The sequence below is a fragment of the Salvia splendens genome, chromosome 13 (genome assembly GCF_004379255.2).
Source record: "Salvia splendens isolate huo1 chromosome 13, SspV2, whole genome shotgun sequence".
NCBI lineage: Eukaryota > Viridiplantae > Streptophyta > Magnoliopsida > Lamiales > Lamiaceae > Salvia > Salvia splendens.
In genome coordinates, this window is record NC_056044.1 from 3,976,064 (window position 1) to 3,999,974 (window position 23,911).

Here is a 23,911-nt window from a genome sequence, read left to right on the forward strand (position 1 = left end):
CCGTGCTTCTCTTCCCACCAATCTGGATATCCAATTAGTTCAAAGCATGAATATTTTGTGTGTCTTTTCTGTTTGTAGTAGGAACACACTAATTTTGACTTGTCTTCTTCATCACTTCGCCGATTTCTGCCATTGCCGCCCCCCGCGACCGCCACCCTGAGAGCCGCTGGTAGGGTTCTGCCACCCTCGGACGGCGAGGCCGGTTCCGATTCCATCTGTGGCGACTGCTCCGCCGGTGTTTTCCTGTTGTAATACTCAGAGTCGCGTCTCCTCCTGTTGAATCAGGTTGTACGTGTAGTCGACGGAGGGAAGTGGGTCCATTTTCAGTATCTCCCTCTTGGTTGTTTCATATTTGCTATCAATTGCATAGAGAAACTGACATACTCTCTGATCTTGTATGAATTTGTCATGAATCTCCATATCCTCTTGATATTTCATTGGGTTCGTTTGTTTTTGGTCGATTGAAATCCATCTCTCCCAACCGGCTCCATATTTCTTCTAATGAACTGCTTCCTTGTCTCAGTGTGGTTGCTTTGAACTGAAGATCATACACCTGGATTTTATATCTTCCGCTCCCATATGTGACGGCCAAAGCATCCCAAATATGCTTCGCCGTCGGATGTTGTAAAACTCGACTAATCAGTCGAGGCTCGATGTTTTGTATCAACCAAGTGACCACACAGTGATCGGCTTGTTGCCACTATATGAAGGCTGGATCGGTTCTCGATGGGGGAGGAGGCACTCCGGTGACGTGAGAGACCATTCCCCGACCGCTTATTCCCGTCTTCACCACCACGGACCAAAGGGCGTAATTTTCTCCATTCAACTTGTTCCCACCGATGTGGAGGGGCTGCGTGTCAATTCTGTATGACACGACAGCTGTTTCTGGTGGATTTGGTTGGTTCGTCGCAAAACTATTGCGCATAAAATTGGCAAACTGCCGGGCAAATTCATCTGCCATAGATGATTCTGAGGTTTCGGTTATTATTCTGTTGTCATTTGACATTTTGGCTTATGGTTACAGGTACAGCGGAAAAAAAAGGAAAAAAAAATAGGAAATGGCCGAGAAAGGTATCAAGGACGATGATGATACCTTATCTGAGTCCAAACCCGCTCTGATACCATGTCAAATGGTACAGGCAACACATTTAGAGAAGAAAGCAATGTGAGAAAATAATTGTATTGAATTGGATAATGAAATGGTACTCAACACCCATATATTTATAGGGATGCTGGTGACCTTTTGAGATCCTACAATAAATGTATTCATGGAACTACACTATTATTGGAACAAAGCAGACATGATAAATGTTTTAATCTTAGAACTCCATTCTTCTTTAATGCTTCTTGGAACTCTATTCTTCTTTATGATTCTCCTTTTCTCAACAAGTATCACATTACATACCTCACTAGACTTTCTCATAAGTGTGGAGATGCATGATTAAAATTATTAGTATATCCTAATCTTTGTTTTATAAAAATTATTGCAGCAATTAACAAGATCATGTATATGTTTATTTGTTTTTATAAAATTCATTCCCATTTTGTTAGTTGTGGATAATCTTGATAAATAAAAAAAAACAATCTTTGATCAAGGATTTTCCATCAAATCAACAAGGCTTGAAGATCTGTTTCGTCCGGTGAAACACAGCACCCACTCCACATGTTTGCGTAAATTCCCCACAGGAAAAAACGGGTATTTGGATCGCAGAATCAATCATGGGTTCGAGCGAGGAAATGCCGGAGGGCACGGTGAAGAACATTCTGGAGCAGGAGTCGCTCAACTGGGTGTTCGTCGGCGGCAAAAGGGGAGTGGGGAAGACAACGTGCAGCTCAATCATGTCAATTCTGCTGGCCAACGTTAGACCCTCTGTGCTCATCATCTCCACCGACCCTGCCCTTAACCTCAGCGATGCGTTCCAGCAGAGGTTCACCAAGACCCCCACTCTCGTTAACGGCTTCACAAACTTGTATGCAATGGTGAGGAAATTCATGTCTCAAGACCCCCACTCTGCATTTTTTATGTTTTTGGATATTGCATTTTGATTTGAACGTGCTAAATGACCTTGGGTTAGCATGCAGAGAAAAAAGTTTGGAAATTTTTTAATATCAAAATTGATGCTAATTTGAATTTTGCGATGTTCACTTTGTTTTCTTAAAGTGGAGATCCCTTCTCTTGATTGATGAATAAAGAGTCCCGTTCATTTAATTGATTATGCTTTCAAATTTCTTGGAAATTGTTGTGATTGTTATTTCAATTTTAACATGTTGATATATTAGTTGGAGCAAATGGTGTGGAGTATATGCAGAGTTTAGTTTGAACTGAATGTATGCGTTGGCCTGGCGCCACGTATGTATGATATTGTATCTAGTGATGTAGTTCTTCTTCTTCTTCTAGGAAGTTGATCCTAATGTGGAAAATGACGAAAACCTTAGTTCAGATGGTACCGATGGGTTTATGTCGGACTTGACAAATTCAATACCTGGAATCGATGAGGCTATGAGTTTTGGAGAAATGCTCAAGTACGTCCGATGTCATGCTCGTGCTAAACTTTATATGCATGTTTAACAGTACCACATTTGCTGGCTAGTCACTTCTACAAATGCCTATATCTTTCTTCTTTGAGTACAGGCTAGTCACTTCTACAAGTGGTCCTAAACATATGACGATTTTATGATTTTGGTCCTGAACATTATCTTTTGAATTGTTTGGTCCCGAACAAACAAAAATGGACCGGATTTGGTCCATTTTTGACAGAACTGTTTATTTTTAATGGCCAACTTCCTCTCCTTCGCCTCTGCCCTCCACTCCTCCAGCTTCTTCTCAGCGTTCACATGCCGCAGCCTCCGCCCATTCACAAGTATCGAAATTGTTTGTTTTCTTCTGCCCCGCCTTCGTCACCGCCTGTTAAGAGCACAATTCTCTTAACGAAGATTCCCTGCCTTCTACGTACGCAACACGACAAATCCGGCGCCCCGAATGTTGGGGTCGGCGGCTGATTCACGAAGCTGGCGCGGAGGGGTCTCTCCGTCGGCAGCGTTAGGTTTCAATAGAGTATTGCACAAGTTTGTGGGCAAAATAATTCTTCATTAATTTAAAGCCAGAATTAATGAATAGCCCTATTTATAAGACTAAAACCCCAGGGTTGGTTCGACCTAATCCTAAACATCGGGAAAGAACCAACGAAAAAAACCCGATGGAGCTTAAAACGCTCGACACAAAATAATTCAAAAGGAAAGAAAGTCAAAAGGAAAGTCAAAATTACAATAAAGTAAATAACTAAAATAACAGAATAAAAAGGAGGACTCTTTCAGGCATTATGTCGAGCAGCTGGAGCGCTATTTGGAGACGAAGTCTTGGTAGCGTTCCGGCTGCTTGATTCCTTGTCTCGGTCTCAACTTCCTCGCCGAAGCTTCCTTAGTGACTTCCTCCAGTGGACTCTGAGGCTCCAGGCTTGTGGACGGATCTTCCTTGCTTTGTGATGTCGACGACGATGGCGACGGAGGTGTCTCAGCCATGTCTTCGTCTGTAGCTCCTTTCGTTCCCTGTGATTCAGTTGAGGACGTAACAACTCCCCCCTCCTTAGAAACTTCCTTGTCCTCAAGGGAGATTGTAGGATACGGTTTCATCATTTCCTCCAATGTCTCCCAAGATGGTGAATCCGAGCCGTCTGACCAACGAACCAAGACGTGTTCCACTGCCGCTCCATGATGCCATAATATCTTTGAGTCAAGGATCGCCACTGGATGGGCGACGGGTCTATTACCGACAAACTTATCCGGGAGTGGGACGATCGGGTCGTCCTTCACGAATGCGCGCAGGAGACTCACGTGAAAAACGTCATGAATGCGACTCCCCTCAGGCAAGCGTAGTTTGTACGCGACTGGACCGATTCGCTTCACCACCTCGAATGGACAGTAGAAACGTTTAGCAAGTTTAGCGAAAATGGGCTTCGCGACTGAATGTTGGCGATATGGTTGTAATTTCAACCACACAAAATCACCTACTTCAAATTCCACGTGGCGCCTATGCTTATTTGCTGCCGCAGTCATCCGTTGCTGCGCGCGGGATAGATTGTTGCGCAACTCAATGAGAAGCTCCCCTCTCACCTTAATCAAATCTGCGACATTGGAGGGTGTTTTCGCCAACGGGGCGGCTGCCACCAACAGCGGGGGCTCCCGTCCATACAATGCCTTAAAAGGGGAGGTGCCTAGGCCAGCGTGGTGGAAGCAATTGAGAGCTAACTCCGCCCAAGGGAGAAAATTCGACCAAGTAGACGGTCTATCCGAAGTAAATGCGCGTAAATATTACTCCAGGCCTTTGTTGCGAATCTCTATTTGGCCATCTGATTGGGGGTGATAGGCGGTGGTGAAATTCAATTTGGTCCCACTAAGGCGCAGAATCTCCTCCCAAACTGCATTAAGAAATACCGAGTCTCTGTCTGAGACCAAAGTCTTCGGAAAACCATGGTGACGAACAACCGTGTTCACGAATAAATGGGCCACTCGCAGGGCGTCGAAGCGAGTAGGAAGGGCCGCGAAGTGTGCATACTAAGAAAGTCTGTCGACCACCACCATAATCGTTGTGTATCCGCGTGACTGTGGAAGACCCGTGATAAAATCCATTGAGACATCGTCCCAAACCTGCGATGGCACGGGCAACGGTTGTAGAAGGCCTGCAGGTTTTTGCATTGAGTACTTGGTGGACTGACATACCGCACACGCATTAACAAAGTCTCGGACTTCCTTCCTCATCTTAGTCCAATAAAATCCGTCTGACAACAGACGGAATGTGCGCTCTTGCCCGGGGTGGCCCGCTATGGGCGTACAATGATGCTCCTCCAGTAGCACTCGTTTCAATTTAGAGGACCGGCTCACGACTAATCGTCTGTTAAAATAAATTAAACCATCCACGATGGTGAATTGAGCAGGGGGCCTTTCCTGATTTGATTTCAGCCGTGAGATCCACCAAGTCGGGTTGGGTCAATGTTTCCTGTCGCAGGGTATCCATCAGCTTCGGAACAGGGTGGGCGACCGCGGTTAGGCACGCTGCGTCAGCCAACGGGTCCCCGTCGACCTCGGGCAACTCGTCGCTCGAGGTCTGGTCCTGATGCGGGTGGTCCGTATCCTCACGCCGAGATAGCGCATCCGCTGCTCGGTTCAATGCTCCCTTCTTATACTCGATGCGGAAACTGTATCCCATCAGCTTCCGTACATATAATTGTTGATCTGGAGTCTGGACAACCTGTTGAAGTAGCTCCTTTAAACTCTTCTGATCGCTGCGAATTACAAACTCACGGCCAAATAAATATTGACGCCATTTCTGAACGGCCTCGACTATTGCGTAGAGCTCCTTATGGTAAGTCGAGGCGACTCTGCGGCGTGGCCCTAATTTGCGACTGAAATAGGTGATCGGATGACTTTCTTGAATCAATACCGCCCCAATTCTCGTGTCGGATGCATCTGTTTCGATATAGAAAGTCTTGGAGAAATCCGGAAGTCGTAGAACTGGGGTTGCCGTCATTGCCGATTTCAAAGCCTGAAATGCCTCGGTCCTGCCTGTGTCCACACAAACGCTTCTTTTTTGAGCAATTCCGTAAGCGGACTCGCGATCGTTGCATAGTGTGCGACAAACCGTCTGTAATATCCCGTGAGGCCCAAGAATCCCGTCAGCTGTTTCACGTTCCGTGGGAGGGGCCACGCTGTCATAGCGTCTATTTTCCGGGGGTCCGCGTTCAGTGTGCCATCTGCAATCAAATGGCAAAGATATTCGACAGTAGTGCAGCAGAGTGAACACTTAGACAACTGCACATAGAATTTATTGGCGCTAAGGAGCGATAGTACCTGAGACAAATGCTCGCAATGGGCGTCTAGCGTGGGACTGTACACCAATATGTCGTCAAAAAACACAATCACGCAGCGTCGCAGGAGAGGCTGGAAGATAGTGTTCGTGGCTGCCTGGAACGTAGATGGGGCGTTCGTCAGTCTGAATGGCATTACCAAGAACTCCAAGCGCCCATCATGAGTTCTGAAGGCTGTCTTGAAAATATCGGATTCGTGCATTCTGATCTGATGGTAGCCTGAGCGTAAGTCGAGCTTTGTGAAGAACTTCGCACATCCCAACTCATCAAAAAGTTCATCCGCGGTAGGGATCGGAAATTGATCGGGAACCGTCGCCATATTCAAGGCGCGGTAATCGATGCAGAAACGAAAAGTACCATCTTTCTTCCGAATTAACAACACTGGTGAGGAGAACGGGCTCTGACTTCGCTGGATTATGCCTTGGGATAGCATTTCTTTCACCTGACGTTCAATTTCATTCTTTTGGAAATACGGGTAGCGGTACGGTCTCACATTGATCGGTCTCGTACCCAGCAGCAGGTGTATTCGGTGGTCGAAGGCTCTGGGTGGAGGCATACCCATGGGTAGATCGAAAACCCCTCTATGAGATTCGAGAACCTGTCGACAGTCAACCGGTATGTTATGCGGAAAATCTGGTTCAGCGGCTGCGTTGTTCGACGCCCCGTCGTCAGGGTCCACGGGAACTATTTCATAGAATTCATGCTCTGCGGAGAAAGACGCTAGCAGTGCCAAGGACTGAAGGAAAATCTGTTTTGGACCCGGTACATGACCTTGTAAAATCACTGATTTGTTATCTCGTCGAAATTCTAAGGTTTTCCCCACAAAATCCGTGGATATCCGGCCTAGAAACTCCAACCAGTCCATGCCGAGGATCATGTCCCAGCCGTGGACATCGAGGATGTGCAAATCTGTCAAAAAGTCAGTCCCTTGTATGGATAATTTGGTTCGTCTGGAGACGTGGGAGCATATGAGTGACGCTCCATTCCCTACATACACGCGGAAAGGGCGGATTCGTGACAAATGTAGCTGCAGTTGCTCCGCGAAACGGGAGTGTAGGAAATTATGAGTGCTTCCTGTATCAATAAGAATGCGCACTCGCGTGACCCCGAGGTCCCCAATGACCTGGAAAGGAACTAATCGTTTGCCACTCGTGAGGGAATGAAGGTGTGAGATGTCCTCTGTGATCAACTCTTTATCCTGAGGTGGGCTGTCTTGTTCCTGACCCGTCTCCTCCCACTCGTTGTCACCCACATAGCACAACAGCCTTGTTGCGCAAACGTGGCCTGGCGCGTACTTCTCCGGGCAATGCCAGCACAAACCCTTACGAGAGCGCTCCGATTTCTCAGCATTAGATACACGGATCAGAGTAAAGCGGGGGCGATCGAGCTCCTGGGGTTGCTTGCTCGTCTTCGGTCCTTGAGCTGCACTACTGTCCGGCGCAGAGGATGGCAGCGGCTGCTGGCGCGCATCTTTGCTAGGCCACTGCCTCCGTTGTGACGACGACGCCTGTTGATATCGATGATGTTGATTCGCGGCCAGTTGTAAAGCCAATGCCATGGCCTCGGCTAATGACTGCGGCTGCTGCAGCTCTACCTTCTCCTGAATGGGCATTTCGAGGCCCTCGATGAATACCGGAATTAAGATGTAATCCGGTACCCCTTCCACCCGATTCAAATACCTCTCAAACGTGTCGTGATACTCCGCCACTGTTCCCGTCTTCACTAGCTTGGCTAAGGGTCCAATGTAATTCTGGAAACTCTGCGGATCAAACCTGTGGCGGACATCCTCCAAGAATTCGGCCCAAGTCACGTAGCGATTGTTGTTTCTATAGTTAAATATCCACTCCGCAGCTGGAGGGTCGAAAAGCATTACCGCGTAGTGTAGTCGATCCTCCTTTGGCATCAAGATGTGATCAAAATAATACTCCACACGAGAAATCCAACTCGTAGCATCCGATCCGTCGAAATGTGGGGCCCTCATTTTGACTCCGTGATGTAAATCAGACCCAAATTGGTATGGGGGCCGATCTCTAGGGACCGGTGGGTCCCAGCATGAGGCACATCGACGATGATCACGCCACCCCCGTTGACGTGTCGCCGGCGGGTCCCAATTTGATATCCGACGCGGTTGATATGGGACCATTCTAGTGTCATGAACTCCCTCATACTGCCAATCTCCTCCTCGCCTCGCATCGTCCCGGCGTGGAAAAGCCCCCCGTCGGCCTCCTCTTGCCCCTCTCCTTTCGCGAAACCCTAGTAGACAGTTTCGAGGGTTCGGGTCACGCTGCGCCAATTCACTCCCTCTATACTCCGCATAATCTCGGTCGTCCGAATCGTAATTATCTTCCAGAGGATCGATACCACGACCACGCGGAAACTCCAAACTATCCACCCGGACCTCCAGTTGATCAAATCGCGCCATGATCCGATCGAAACCCTGGGTTAGTGGGTCGATCGACCCTGATTCCGTCCTCTGCTGGCCGATTGTAGGCGGCTCCCCTCTTGGCGGTGGCCGGGGATGATCACCCCCGTCACGTCGATTCCCCACCGGTGGCCGACGTGTCGCCCCCAAAACCAATTCCTGCGTATTCCCTCCGGTCAAAACCGGTTGAGAACATTGTATGTCGTCTATTGCATCCATGAGCTCGAGATGAAGCACCAGTTGTTAAGAGCACAATTCTCTTAACGAAGATTCCCTCCCTTCTACGTACGCAACACGACAAATCCGGCGCCCCGAATGTTGGGGTCGGCGGCTGATTCACAAAGCTGGCGCGGAGGGGTCTCTCCGTCGGCAGCGTTAGGTTTCAATAGAGTATTGCACAAGTTTGTGGGCAAAATAATTCTTCATTAATTTAAAGCCAGAATTAATGAATAGCCATATTTATAAGACTAAAACCCTAGGGTTGGTTCGACCTAATCCTAAACATCGGGAAAGAACCAACGAAGAAAACCCGACCGAGCTTAAAACGCTCGACACAAAATAATTCAAAAGGAAAGAAAGTCAAAAGGAAAGTCAAAATTACAATAAAGTAAATAACTAAAATAACAGAATAAAAAGGCAGACTCTTTCAGGCATTATGTCGACCAGCTGGCGCGCTATTTGGAGACGAAGTCTTGGTTCCTTGTCTCGGTCTCAACTTCCTCGCCGAAGCTTCCTTAGTGACTTCCTCCAGTGGACTCTGAGGCTCCAGGCTTGTGGACGGATCTTCCTTGCTTTGTGATGTCGACGACGATGGCGACGGAGGTGTCTCAGCCATGTCTTCGTCTGTAGCTCCTTCCGTTCCCTGTGATTCAGTTGAGGACGTAACACCGCCACTCTCAGCAACGACCCGAACCCCCCTTTCCCACCCCTGAGCCTAAGCAACAAATTGACCACAACAGGAAACTTCCCAAATCCATCCGAACGGCATCGAGTAAAGCCTCGATCTTGCTCTAATTCGATACTGGAATCGCAAAATAGGGTTTCAGAAAATTGGGACTTCCTGCTGGATTGACCGATGATTAGGGTCTGGAGATCATCGAGGATATGGGAATTGTTAAGGAGGAGCTGGAGGCCGGAAGGGATGGAGGTTAGGGCTTCGATGCGGCTTTTGAGGGCGGAGATGGATACTGAGGGAGCATCGAAATTTAAGATCCGGTGGTTTCCATCTAGTCAAATGTTATTTAATTTGCGTTGACCGTTAAAAATAAACAGTTCCGTAAAAAATGGACTAAATCCGGTCCATTTTTATTTATTCGGGACCAAACAATTCAAAAGATAATGTTTAGGACCAAAATCATAAAATCGTCATATGTTTAGGACCACTTTTAGCCTTTACTCTTCTTCTTTTGCAATGTCAAAAGTAACAGCTTTTTTGGAGATTATTTCTTCATATTGATCTCATTACTGCTTCAGTTTCGATCTCAATGGGAGTTATTTTTTAAGGAACTATGGTTGCTTTGATCTCTACTTTTAAAATGTAAATCAATACTTGATTTCTGATCACTGATCCATGTATATTTGTTCCATCATTCTTAATTGAATTGGTCTTGAATTTGTATTGCAGGCTAGTGCAGACTATGGATTATTCTGTTATAGTGTTTGATACAGCTCCAACTGGTCATACTCTTCGGTTGCTACAATTTCCATCGACATTAGAGAAAGGTCTTTCAAAGTTGATGAGTTTGAGGAATAAGTTTGGCGGACTGTTCACCCAGGTACAAGATGATGACTTTTCAAAATATAATAGTAATTCGGAATATATTTTTGAAGGTCGAGTAAATAGCAGTATTAACTAAATCTGTGATGTAAGTGAAACATTTAATGAATTGGCTCTAGATAAAAAGCCTCTAGATAGTGCATAAAATCGATGATTATACAACACAGTCAGCGAGATTTCTGCAAGTGGATGTCTAAGATCCGAAATCCGTATTAGATTCTTGTCAATCACATAGGATTTGCTATCACTTTATTCTCATTATGTTTTGTTTGCTTATCAGTTTGATCTTGTGCTAGGAATAGGATGTTGATTATGTTTATATATTGTTTGGCTTTCAACTTCCTTGTCGAGTCTATTTTACACGACTTGTCTAAGGGCACATATAGCGGAAATGTGATTCATCTACTTCAACATATACAGCCAATTTTTTCCTTTTCTCTAAACTGAATGGCTCCAATATTTTCGCCTAGAAAATTCTTCATGTGGAATGTCCAATCTTTTAATTTGTTGAAATGAAAATTACCAATTTTGCTGATCATGTTTCAGAAATCCCTTGAGAGTTCTTTTAGGTTCTTGGTTTCTCTTACATCTCCAGCTTGTTTCATTGGCGTAGCTCTCGGTGTTTCATGCAGATGACTCGCATGTTTGGTGTTGAGAATGATTTTGGTGAAGATGACATATTGGGGAAGCTTGAAGGCATGAAAGATGTGATCGAACAAGTAAACAGACAATTTAAGGATCCCGTAAGACCTCAAATGATTCTCTGGTGCTGTTTATTCCCGAGGTTTATTGATGTTACAAGGATGTATGAATGAGAAGTTCCTTCGTTCAACTCTGAGTGATGATTATGATTTTTTACACATTAATAATCCGTGGCATGATTTGACTACTTTCATCTGTGTTTGCATTCCGGAGTTCCTGTCTCTGTACGAAACGGAACGGCTAGTTCAGGAGCTTACCAGGTTTGAAATAGATACTCATAATATCGTTATTAACCAAGTAATCTTCGATGAAGAAGGTGAACTATTCATTTCCATTGTTAAGTATCAAATTGTTTATTTTGATCTATGTTGTATCTTTAACTTTTCAGCTGTTGAATCAAAATTGCTCAAAGCTAGAATGCAAATGCAACGGAAGTATCTGGATCAGTTCTACGTGTTGTATGACGACTTCAACACAACTAGGCTGCCATTGCTGCCTCAGGAAGTATATTATAATCGCATTGATGCTTTCGATATAGTCCTACAACAGGTTATTGAACAGGTTTATTGAACAGGTTTGTGGAGTTCAAGCCTTGCAAGCATTTCGAAACATTTTTTAACACAATATGAAGCATCCATTCAACGAGGGTCGATAGAGGAGGTGGAGCAGAGGGCATCGATCTTAAAAGGAAAGCTCCAAGAAGCTGAACCGGAACTTGAAATAGTTAAAAAAGGGAAACAGAAGGCTTGATATCCAACACAGATTGCTGGCGAACAGATTGCCTCCGCCCCAGAAACAGTCGCATTGCAGCCCCTGACGTCGTCCCAGCTTGACTCCGGAAAGGGTATCATTAGCAAGTGTAGTTTATTTAAATCTCGCCAGAAAAGAATCATTCACTCCAGAAATTCTTTTTCCTGAAGGCCAATAAGTGATTTTTTTTTATTTTTTGTAATAGCATGATCTCAATCAAGGCAATTTTGTATCTGACCAGAAATTCACAGATTCCTTTTTATTCAATTGCCAACATTTACAGGCTTTCTATAATTAAAAGAATTCTATTTGCATAATTCAGTTTGTCTAATTAATTGGCCCATGGGTTGTATACAGCAATAGGGCTCCTCACTGTGCAGTGGAAGCTTCTCCATGTGAGTGAGCCCGATAGAACGAGAACCTGGTCGGACATAGGCTTCGCCTTCACCACAACTTTGAAGCTCTTTCTCTGCAGTGCCTTAGTGAAGGTGAGTGTGGCTGGTTTCACCACAATCTCCACCCCTGCCGGAGCTGTGATGGTGGCGTTGTAGACTGCCTGAGGCGTGCCAACGTTCACCACCTTCCGCTTGAAAACTCCCACGGTAGGTTCTTGCTTATTCTTGAGGGCTAGTTGCATACTTGGATAGTTGATGGCATCTTCACCATTTCCAGGAACCAGTTTCGAGCAGTTTATCGGTCCCTGACCAACTAAACTGCCGATGCCGGTTCCATTGTAGCCTTCACGACATAGAAACTGGACGTAAGACATGTCGTCCATGTCATACACCAGCCCAGGGCTGATTGCTCTAGTCGGATTAACCTGCCCTGCCCCGTATGCGAACTCAGCATCCTTGTCCACTTTCGAGCTCATAGGCTTTGCTGCACAAGCTCAAATAAATTTCAGCTGACAAAATTTACCGGAGCCTAGATATACTCGAAACCAGGGAGTGTTACTTACCAGTAGTCATGATGGCAGATCTGATGGCTGCTGGAGACCAGTTGGGGTGGAACGACTTCACGTAGGCCGCAGCGCCTGCTACATGTGGGCACGCCATCGATGTACCGGACATGAAGATGAACTTGGAATACTGAGTGTCGCCTTTCAGTCCGGTTAGCGATTTCAGAAGTGTGTATGATGCTAGGATGTCGATCCCAGGAGCTGTTATATCTGGCTGTTGGTATCGTTTTTCATCAGAGACCGGAACGTAAAAAAGCTCAGTAAGAACTGGATGTAGTTGTTCCAATTTTATTACCTTGAGAAGATGCTTTGTTCCTAGATTGGGACCCCTTGAAGAAAATGAAGCCACAAAGGGAGCTGGGATCTTGATTTCCTCTGATCTGTGTATAACTGCAGATGGTGTTCTGCACAGAACAACAGATAAATCAAAGTATTGTCTTGAGAAATCCAATAATTTTGTTATAAACTATGAAGAAGAAGGTGGGATCCTACTTTGTTGAATGAATGTAGTCATTGATTCTCTTCCCTGCAGAGGAATTCACCATGGTCGCCGGAGCCATAAAGATCTGTGCAGCATCGAGAAAGGAGTCGCTCTCGATGAGGCTGCCAACGCCACCGAGGCCCTTGATGACAGAGTCAGTACCCCAAGAACCCAGTTTGCAGTAGACAAGCTTCCCCTTCACCTTGTTGGGGTCCATGGAGTTTTCGAGGCAGTAGCGCGACTCTTCCTTCGTATCCGAGCTCTTGGCAGTGTCCATCCCACTCGCGAGAGGGTACAGCTTCTGCCTTGGCTCGAACGTGCTTATCCCAACTCCCTAAATCAAGAAAACATCACTGTCCTTAGCCAGTGAATCAATGGGAGGTGGAATCCAAGGTGCAGACTTACCGATAGCGTGACTCCGTTTCCCAGCACGATGTTGCTCCTGAACTGCCGGTCCATCCCACTCGCCCCCACGGTGAAAAGCCAAGGCGCGTGGTTTGCAACAGTGCCATGGTTCGGCCCATCATTGCCAGCCGAGGCCACTGTGAGGATCCCTTTCCTCATAGCATGGAAGGCCCCCACTGCTATTGAGTCTGCAGTGTAGCTCCCGGTTACGCCTCCTATAGAGATGGATATCACGTCGACACCATCACTAATAGCTGACTCAAACGCAGCAAGGATGTCCGCGTCAGAGCACCCGGAGGAGGCCCAACAGACTTTGTACATGGCCACCCGAGCATGGGGCACTGCACCGCGTGCAGTGCCCTGTGCAAGACCATCAAGGTTTGCATTGGGGACCGGGACTCCTGCTAGAGTGGACGACGTGTGGGTCCCGTGCCCGTCTGTGTCCAAGGGCGATAGGACGTCGTCCGGATCAGGCCTCTTGTCCAGCTTAAAATACTTCGCTCCAATAAGTTTGCTTCAGAGGTAAAAAACAGGGAATTTCCTTCAAACTACAATTCATATCTATCTAGCTGCTCTTGAAAATTAAAATAGATTTACTTGTTGCATCCTGAGAAGTTGGGTGCACAACCCCCTTTCCACTTTGCCGGTGGCGGGCCAAGGCCGTCGTCCTTGAAGCTGTCGGAATCTGGAGTGATTCCCGTGTCAAGCAGGCCAACGATGATATTGCTCTCGACCTTGGAGTTCCTTCTTGAGTTTGGAGCGAGGCCAACGAATTCCCACGACTTCGTTGTGTGTAGTTTACGGTATCTGTTGGGTAAAATCGACACCACTTCTTCCATATCTGAAGTTTTTTTTACACATCACATATGATGATCAACCGATCACACACCATTACACACAAAAATCACATAAGCATTACATACTTGAAAGCTTTCTGGCTTCATCTTGAGACAGCTTTGCAGCAAATGCATTGAAGATTTTGGTGTAGCTATACACAAGGGACTCCGAAGCATCGTTCTCACTACACAAAAACACCACCAAAATCAAAGAGACGAACACTCAAAATCGCGTCTTTTTGCCATAGTCTCTTGGCCTACAAGAAGATGGAGATGCAGGAATGGCAACAAACCTTCCCTTTAAAGAAGAGAGGACACTGTGGTGTGTCTCGAGCAATCTCTCGCCCGACCCTTCATCTCTCAAGAAAACAATGTACATGTCCTGAAAAAATCACATCAATCATCATATTCAAAGTACTGAAAACTGGTTAGGTAGATAGAGTTGCTCACATTCTCTTGTGCAGCTATGACTACGCTTGCAAAGACGAGGTAGAGTAAGAGAAGAAGCGAACGAAGGCGGCTGTTGTTCGACATCATAAGAGGAACATGTGTGTGCATGTAATCTGATAAGAATTGTTGTGACATATAAATAGGATGCAAGTGAAGAAGGCATTGGAGGAGAAGAAGAAACAATGCTTTCCATGAATGGTATGAATAGATAATATCATCAGACTTTAGCTTAACTCTTTAGTCTATGCTATAGGATATGAATTGGGAAATCTTACAAGGAAAATATGAGCATTATGGGACATTAAATCATGTCTGAAAATGATTTGGGATAATTTTATTTTTTGTTTAGACTTGGGTGATAATTTAGTACAACCTTAACTTGTATTTATGGCTACTGTTTACCTTGATTCACTTGGACTTTGCACCAACTATTTAACTTGATTATAGGAAATCTTAATTGTGTTACTCTTTCATATTTATTTGCCTTTATTTTTACTAGTTACAAAATGATCACAATGTGTTCACCCAACTACTGCATTCCACACATGGAAATTTGAAATCACTTCTTTAATATAAATAACTCCATTTGGGGTTTATAATTAATTTTCATATATTTTTTAATTAATTAATAATTGAATTTTAGGATTGGTTTCAAGTTTAGTTCTTTGAACTCATTTCCATTTGCATCTCCAATGGGAATACCCAATAAAGAGGAATAAACTACTAATCGAGCTAGACATTTCACAATTCAACTCAAAAAGACATTTTCTATATATTAAATTCAAACAAAAATATGAATGTGCCATTTAACTAATCTTGATAGCTGAGGCGGACCAATAAAATTATAGTGGTGGAGCTAGACATTTCACGTTGGGAAGCAGTGAGTGCGACTTCTTGCGTATATTTTAAACCCCAATTGAGGAATAAAGAATGAGTATGAATGGTAACTTAATTGTGGATTTTGGTCCATGAGTATGTATGACCACAAGATTTGCTTGGATTGAAATGCAAGAGAATAGCCCCTTTGATTTCATAAGTAGCAAAGCTGAAAACAGTGAAGCTACCTTCAAGCTTTGAAAGTGCTATAATTTAATACATAAACCGTGTTTTACTTTGCCGGAAGCAAGCTTCCTTCCCATTTTTCTAGTTATCTACACATAATAAAATTCAACTAGTGCTTCTCAATTCAAACTTTTTTTTATTCAGATTTCCACCTATTTTTGTTTCAATCGCTTCACAATTTTATAACCAAAAATAGTCACTCAACCTATTAATTAAGATATGAAAACAACCAAATAATATAGTCCAAATCGTCAGCTACAATCCAAAAATCATAATTCATGATATTAATTGTTCATCATCAATCATCAATAATTCGTAATTCCCAAATCACAATTATCAATCAATTGCACCATTCTTCATTTCATTATTCTTTGTATATAAACTAGATGTAGTCCTTTTGGGCTAACATTGCTCTTTTTTGGGCTCCATTTCCACTATAATACTATCTCCTCAAGATCAATGTTATGTACGGATAATGGTTTTTATGTTAATGAAAGGTACAAATAACTTATTATTTTCAATCAATGACATGGTTTTCGATATTCTTTCCATCCCATTTAAGATATTCACGTTCCTTTAGTATAATTTATCCAATTAAGATGTCTTTTTTCCAAAATTAAAATAAAATTGATCTCTTCTCTATCTTCATTAAAATATTTAATTAGTATAGTTTTTCTCTACTTTAATAAACACCTATCTTTACATAAAATCTTGTGCCAAGAATGTGACAATTTTGAATATGATGAAGTGAGTGTAACCTAACTCATTATCCAAATATATGAATTGTGGTAGAACTACATATACCATATTTTGCATAAAATTACATTAACTATAGTAGGAAATTAGATCTTTTAACTGTAACGTTCAGTTTTAATATTATTAGATTAAATTAAAAAAATATAGAGTGTGTTCCATATACATTTTGTACGGTATTATAATAGTAAATGTGCGTCGCACATGTGTATTTACGAATAATGTAGCATTGTATATTGATAACAATATTGCTTAAATAACATTTAATATATAACGTTCACTAAAAAAACCGTTAAGGACATTTTTAATTCAATTAAGAACACTAATTTGTGTTTTCAAATATACCACCAAAGCTTCAAAAACATGGTGTTCCAACTAAAATTAGAGAATACAAATTAATGGAAGCGTCCTGAAAAAGCAACAAAATTAAATTAGTTTGTTCTTAATTTAGGAACACTTTCTTTTGTCCTAAATTGTTGTTATTTTTTTAAAATTTTCCAATGCAAGTAATTGCGTCTCAATTTGTGTCCTTAAAAATGTGATTATTATTATTTGATATAATATGAATATAATGATGCCACCACTTTCAGGGTTTAGGGTATTTTTGGTTATGTGACTTATGTCGCCGTTCCTTTATTCCATCTATTATTACTAGTCCAAGTCAAAATATTCCTATTGAATCATGACCCAACAAATCAATATACTAGTGTATGCATAAATTAAATTCAATAAAATAGAACTAATGTTTTTTTAATCGACAAAACATATATAAATTCATTACTCCTACACATAATTAATGATAGTGGTAAATTACATTCAAAACCAATTTCAGACCATATATTCATGTCTATCAGAACCACAAAATCATGCCTAACATTTGCATCAAAGTGTACGTTATATCACATACAAGTTTAAATTATCTGAACTTTACAAAGTTTCTTGATCACTAAAATCAAAGCCCAACTTCACATAATAGTTTTGAGGCATATTAATTCTTGAAATTAAGACAAAACATATATTTATCAAAAGGATTAGAAGGTGGATGGAATTAAATCAATATCAAAGTGTCCATCCTTGGACCATATTATTATCAACAGCCATCCTTGTAGAAGCAGATGGCCCTTCTCCAAGATTATAGTGATGATACCTGTCACAAAATATTTATTTCTTTCTTTCAATTTTATTTTATTGTCTTGGCCAAAAAGATAATAATGGAAGTGGGGTTTGAAATAGTACTATTATTAAGATGTTGACATACCCTATTTGCAGAAAAGGCTCTGGCTCCATTTGCATTGGATTGGAAGCTTGTATTTGGAGTGGAAAACTACTGGCTTCAGATGAAGTAAGAGTCCATGGAGAGGGAAGGGCTCTCAGGCCTTGTCGCTCCGCGTCGAGCTTCAAATACCAAAGGTCTTGAATTATTTTGAATTAGTAATAAGTGTCCTTTTCGGATAATTATATATTCATAAGGCTTTTGATTTTAGACATTAACCACTCGATCGTTAAGCTAACACATATAGTACTAATTAATTATATATGCAAAAATATTTGTTTTTAATTAAATTAAAAGTTTGCATGTAAAATATATATTACCGATGACATTTCTAGGGAAATCTTGATCTTAAGCTGCTTGTTCATGTCTCCCAGTTCACGTTCCTGCAAGAATTTGATTATATTAATAATGTGATTTATGTTTGAAAATGTCATTATTTTATTCTTTTATTTTGGTTAGATTTTTTTAATATATGACAATAGTTTAATTTATCCTGTTAAAAATGTTTATTTTAACAAGCTCATCATATATTAACATCTTCAAACATGTACTGATTGTTAAATAAAAGTACTTAATATACCTTTCTGCGAAGCTCTTCCATTTGTTCCACCAATATCTGCGTCTGCAGACATTTCAAGTTTATTATTGAAATTAGTTAAATATGAGAATTGTGAATTAATTTCTTCATTTCTCTATCTTAATCATTCCTATTTATTTTTAAGATTAATATAAGAAACTATGATAAAAATTTGGTTTTTGGAGAAAGAGAATGGCTTAATTTCTTTAAGAAAATGTCAATGCATTTTTTTTACATCTATATACATTATGTAAATCAAATTTCTCAAAATAAGAAAAATTAAAATGTGAATCCTACCTTCCTTAGCCTGGCCTGAGAAAGAGCCCCTTCCAGCTGTTTTTCAAGATTCTGTAACTCCTTAATACTCAGAGGGCCAAGATCTTCTCCAAGCAAATGCCTTTTAACCATCAAATAATACATGTCAAATTATTGTAGCATTTAAACAAGTACTACAAAAACATTCACAACTTTATCAAGAATGTAATTTGTTTTATGAAACTCACTAATAAATATACAAAAAATTAAAAAAAATCAGTGATCAAGAAACCTTTGTGTGCGTTGAAGGGATTCATACTTGGCCTTCAATTTAGAGACCTCATGGTACCAGCTCTGTAGATGTGGTCACCAAAGACGAATCATTAACATTAACAAGACTTAGTTATGACTAAATTAGTTAATTAATTAAAATTAACCTGTGCTTCTGTTTCAGTAGGATTGTCTTGAGGATTAAAGCAGCAACGGTGGTAACGCTCAAGGGTCTTTGCTATGCTGCAAAAGTACTAAACTTTAATTCTCTGTAAAATCAATAACTCAAATTTCTTAAGACCTTTCCCTCAATATGCCAAATTCCCATCGATATCAAATTAATTACCACTCTTCTATATATTTATGTAAATATGCTGATGAAAAGAAGAAAAATAAACCTCATAGTATCAGATAATACTACTGTTTTTTTCAGACAATTTGTAATGTGAGGCCAATTTTTAGGGATCTAACTAAAGGAGAAAAATGTATGACAGTCTTCAAGACCAATCAGTTTAGAGAGAAGTAACAGTTCTTGAACGAATCGAAAATTAATTATTCAAGTTAAGAGAGAGAGATATGAGAAACACAATAGGAAGGGAAGTGTGGCAAATAAAAGCAAAAAATAAAGAAAAATCACCAAAACCAAATAATGACATAGTTCAATTTGAGAATTTTACCTCAATGATTTTGTACTAGGTAAAGATAGAATCTTGGGTCAAAAGAGGTGAGAAAAACTTGCAACAAACGAAAAAACATCACAGCAGAAAAAACTACAAGAATCTTCACCCTCTCCAAAGAAAAATAAAAGGGTTTCACCAATTTGGTTGCTACAGTTTTCTCTTCTTTAAAAGCCTGAATTTCAGATGACCCAAAAAAACCTAGAAAAAATTGTGAAACTTTCATAAAAAAAATGATGGAACCTGCCCAGAAACACAGCCTAATGTTTCCCCTCAAAAAATGCAACAATTCCAATGCATTTTTCACCATTTCTTTTCTCTCTCCATCTTTCAAGAATTGGTGTACGGTAGTCAAAAAAGGTTAATTTCAACAATTAAACTAAAAGATCTAAAAGGATGTAAAGAAAAGAAGACAAAAACTGAAACTTGCCCCACTAATATAAAATAGACATTGATGAAACATTAAAGATGCATAGAGAGAGATAAGAGGAGAGAGAATTTAAACCCTAGATCTTGCACGGAGGTCCGAGAGGTGTTCCAAAACCTCGTCAGTTTTTTTATTATTGGGAATCCCAGAACAGTATGAAACGTGTCGATTGCAAAACTAGCATCGCCATTTTTGACAAACAAAAAAGCAAAAAACTAAATAAAAATTCAATCTTGAGAAACGAAGGTAAAAACCCAAATCCCAAAAAAAAAAGTTTCAATCTTGAAATTAAAAACTACTGCAAGAACGTGTTTAATCAAAAAAAGAAACAATCTTGCATGCTGTTTAAGGCTGTCTGAAGAAAACAAAGCCAAAATGTAAAAAAACACTTAACACATTTGTGTAAACACATGAACAGTTGACAAAGAATTACCTAGTACTACCAAACTCATAGAGCTTTCCTCTGCTGGAGAAGATGATGAGGGCGACCTCGGCATCGCAGAGAACAGAGAGCTCATAGGCTTTCTTGAGCAGCCCATTTCTCCTCTTGGAAAAGGTGACCTGTCTGTTGATTTTGTTCTCAATTCTCTTCAACTCCACTCTCCCTCTCCCCATTTTCTCTCTCTCTCTCTCTCTGTCTGATTCAGTGTGTGAGTGTGTGTGTATGGGGTGTGGGGATGTGTTAATTATAAAGAGGTAGGGTGTGTCTGAAAATTCCTTGCCTTCATAAATACACATGAACATGTAGTTCTTGGATTTTTCATGTTGCAAGAAAATGGTTGAGGCACAATTCTTTTAATTTTTCATCATTTTTGGCACCTTTTACCCAAAACATATTAATTTTACTGTTCCTTTTATTCTATATCTACTGTACTGGAAAACCTAACTGAAGACTTAAATTGTCTTGTGCGACAGTGGGTTGGTTTCTTGGGTATACACTCATTTCATCCCACGCGCTTACCCTTGCTTCATTCATCTCCCTACTAATGTTTAACTAAAAAATTGTTTAATTTTATGGAAAAAATTTGATAAAAAAATTATTGGAAATATGGGCTATACTATATACACTACTTAGTTTTATAATAACTATGAATAGAATTAGTTAGTGTAGTGTGAGGTCCATTTACTAAAAATAGTAAAAGTGAAGTTGGACATTTATTAGGGACCGTTTAAATAAAGAAATAATACATGAGATATTTAATGGGGAGCAGATGAAGTAACTTTTTTTAATGTGATAATATTGCTCATTTTCGAATATATAATTAATTGTATTTTGAGGGGAATGAAGTATATAATACTTAATTAGTTAACAAGATCGAGGTGGGCATTGGATCGGTGAAAATTTTAATTATAGGTTGTTTAGAGCATGAATAACGCGGAGGGCCGGGCCGCAAATCGCGAGTCCCGGCCCGTCCCACGCGTTAATCGGAGGAGAGGCACGGCCTGGGCCGGTCCCGGGGCCGCGTTCCCGGCCTGGTGACCGTCCCGCGGCCAGGCCCAGTGGCGCGATGGAGGGAGAGGGGCCGTGATGGAGGGGGAATTTTTGGCAAAAATTGGAAGAGGAAGAAGAGGGAGAGGGAGGGGGGTGAGGAAGAAGGGGGAGGAAGATGAAGATCCGGGAGGAAGATGAAGAAAAGGGGAGACGATCCCATTTTCCAATTTTTAATTTTTTTTGCATTTTATTTGCAATTTTTTATGTTATAATAAAAAAGAGGGAGAGGGGCGAGAACGTTGTTGCAGATTTTTAATTTTTTTTTAATTTTTTTTTGCAGATTTTTAATATTCTATTTTTTTATGTTTTTTAGTTTATAATTTATTATTTTTGTATTAAAAATGAATTTCTCGTGTTATAATTTGCGTTTTCTAGGAATTGTAATTTTAATTTCTACTGAACAATGTATTTTCTCGGTTTCAATAGTTCAACGTATTGCATTTACGAGCAAAATAGTCTGAAGTTGTGAATAGTATCATTTATTAGTTGCGACCCGGGTTGTGGCCTGCAGGGTTAGAGCAGTTGGGGCCTGGGCCGCAACTGTAGAGGAATGATGACGTGGAGGGGCTATTCATGCCCTTATGTATTGGGGCATCCACGATGCAGTCAATTTTTGGTTTTTCGGGCGCGATGTGATGCACAAGGGCGGTAATATAGAGCCATATGATGATGGGGATGCTGTTGTCTTAAATCAGACCAATATCAAAGAACGCAACATAATTCGTAATGTGACTTGAACCGCCACACCACTAATTTTTTATTGTTTATCGAAGGTTAAGCCATCCATCATCAAGTTGTGGGGGAAGTACATATACAGAGAACGTGAAGTCGCCGCATACACCTTGTCTGAGCAGAATAATTTAGACGGTTCCGCCTCGCCATTCATGACACATTCATTGCTAAATATTTGAAGGGCCGACAATGCAAGATTGCCTGTTCAATATGAATGGAACACGACACACAACATCGACTATGTGCACTAGGCTTGGAATTAAAAGAATTGTCCGTCTGCAAGGAAAATAATTTAATCTTGAGGAAGTGTTTGTGAACTGATCTCCACTGGCTAGGTCTTCATAGTCTTCGTTCAAAGGTGATTGATCCCCCCTTGTGACCCTTCAATTCAATTAGGTCACATCATTGCATAGTTTAGGTCCCATGCCCCCGCTTTATCATTATTACTACTACTACTACTTATTCACATCAATGACATGACTATACCTTGGAGTATACATGTATCTATGTGTGTGTATATATATATATTCCCTTCGATTGGTGTATTGTGAGTCCATAAAGTGTAGACTGCGTTGTTATTAATGTTTAATACTAAGTGGTAAAGTGATGGAGTCATATGATAAAAATGATAAATAAATTGATATATTAAAAATAATATATAGTTGATAGAGTCCACAAATAAAAATGAAACATTATTTGGAAGTATCAAAATGAAACTATTCTTAGGCAAGCACACTGAACTTTTTTGAAAAAACAAAATTTCAATTCTAACTCTCACCCCTTTTATTTATAAAATCATAAATTATCATCACATTATTCAAAACATATTAAATCAAATAACGTTGTAGTATGAAAAAAACATTTTTTCTTAAAATATGGAATTTTAATATAGAAAATAGAGTGGCCTCAACCTCAAACACTAAGAGCACCCACAACCGTGCTCTTGCCAGCGGCACGGTTGTGGGCCCGGGCGGCACTATTCATGCCTGCTCTCTGACAAGAGCACAACCCCCACAACTGTGCTCTTCCGCAAGGACGAGCACAATTAATATAAAATTCAATTACACAAAAACATTTTCATAATACTAAAATTTCGTCGTTGGCTCGGCCGATGCAGTTGCGCACCATACTCTCGTTGCGCTCGATCGTTCCCGGCGGCCGGTTTGCATTGTACCGCCGAGAGACGCGCCACCAAAAGTGATCGCCGGATTGGTTCGTGCCAACCACCGCATCTTCGGAGATTTCCAAGTACGACTTGAACAATCTATCCATCTCCGCCGGTGAGTACGGTGTGCGGACACCGGCGCGAGATGGAGGAGTCTGCGTTTGGGAAGGGACGGGAGGCCTAGGCTCCGGAGTCCACCCGTATCGCCCATCGGAGCCACCTTGGTCGTCGACCGGGTATGGCCGGTAGCCACCCGGAACGCCCGAATCTTGGGTTTGAGGAGGGGCCGAATATTCCGTATCCGGACTAGGAAACGGTTGCGAACCGAACCATTCGGGGTTCCAACCGTGGGAGCCGCTTGGGTTGTCGTCGTGACCGGACATAGTGGTGTTGTAGGGTGTGAGAGGAAGATGAAAATGGATATGAGAGATTGAAGATGAGAATGGAGATGAGAGAATGATGATGAGAATTGTGTAGTGAAAGTGTGAATTTTTGGGAGTGAAATTGGGGGTATTTATAGATGAAAGTGTGTATTTTTGGGGTAAAAAAATGAAAAAAAAAATTAAAAAGGTGTAAAAAACGGTTA

The 23,911-nt window shown here is 41.5% G+C and overlaps 2 protein-coding genes and 1 pseudogene across 3 annotated transcripts; 1 reads left to right on the forward strand and 2 right to left on the reverse strand.

Annotated features, from left to right (window-relative positions):
* Positions 1 to 1,344: 1,344 nt before the first annotated feature.
* LOC121762379 lies at positions 1,345 to 11,829 on the forward strand (annotated as a pseudogene).
* LOC121762378 (subtilisin-like protease SBT4.14) lies at positions 11,757 to 14,777 on the reverse strand. Its single transcript, XM_042158244.1, has 9 exons — positions 14,643 to 14,777; positions 14,486 to 14,574; positions 14,280 to 14,377; positions 13,954 to 14,197; positions 13,357 to 13,870; positions 12,963 to 13,285; positions 12,766 to 12,874; positions 12,471 to 12,684; positions 11,757 to 12,391 (listed from the first exon to the last, which is right to left on the reverse strand). The coding sequence occupies exons 1-9, from the start codon at positions 14,775 to 14,777 to the stop codon at positions 11,844 to 11,846; spliced, it is 2,274 nt and encodes a 757-aa protein (XP_042014178.1). The 3' UTR covers positions 11,757 to 11,843.
* A 2,596-nt stretch (positions 14,778 to 17,373) lies between these two features.
* LOC121760124 (agamous-like MADS-box protein MADS3) lies at positions 17,374 to 20,759 on the reverse strand. Of its 2 annotated transcripts, XM_042155737.1 has the most exons (8): positions 20,370 to 20,757; positions 19,000 to 19,075; positions 18,855 to 18,916; positions 18,605 to 18,704; positions 18,311 to 18,352; positions 18,051 to 18,113; positions 17,716 to 17,852; positions 17,374 to 17,604 (listed from the first exon to the last, which is right to left on the reverse strand). In XM_042155737.1, exons 1-8 carry the CDS (start codon positions 20,678 to 20,680, stop codon positions 17,517 to 17,519), a joined length of 879 nt encoding a protein of 292 aa, XP_042011671.1. In that variant the 5' UTR covers positions 20,681 to 20,757; the 3' UTR covers positions 17,374 to 17,516. The 2 variants fall into 2 exon arrangements, with proteins under 2 accessions (XP_042011671.1, XP_042011672.1); XM_042155738.1 differs by lacking the exon at positions 17,374 to 17,604 and having other exon boundaries at positions 17,744 to 17,869; positions 20,370 to 20,759.
* Positions 20,760 to 23,911: the final 3,152 nt, after the last annotated feature.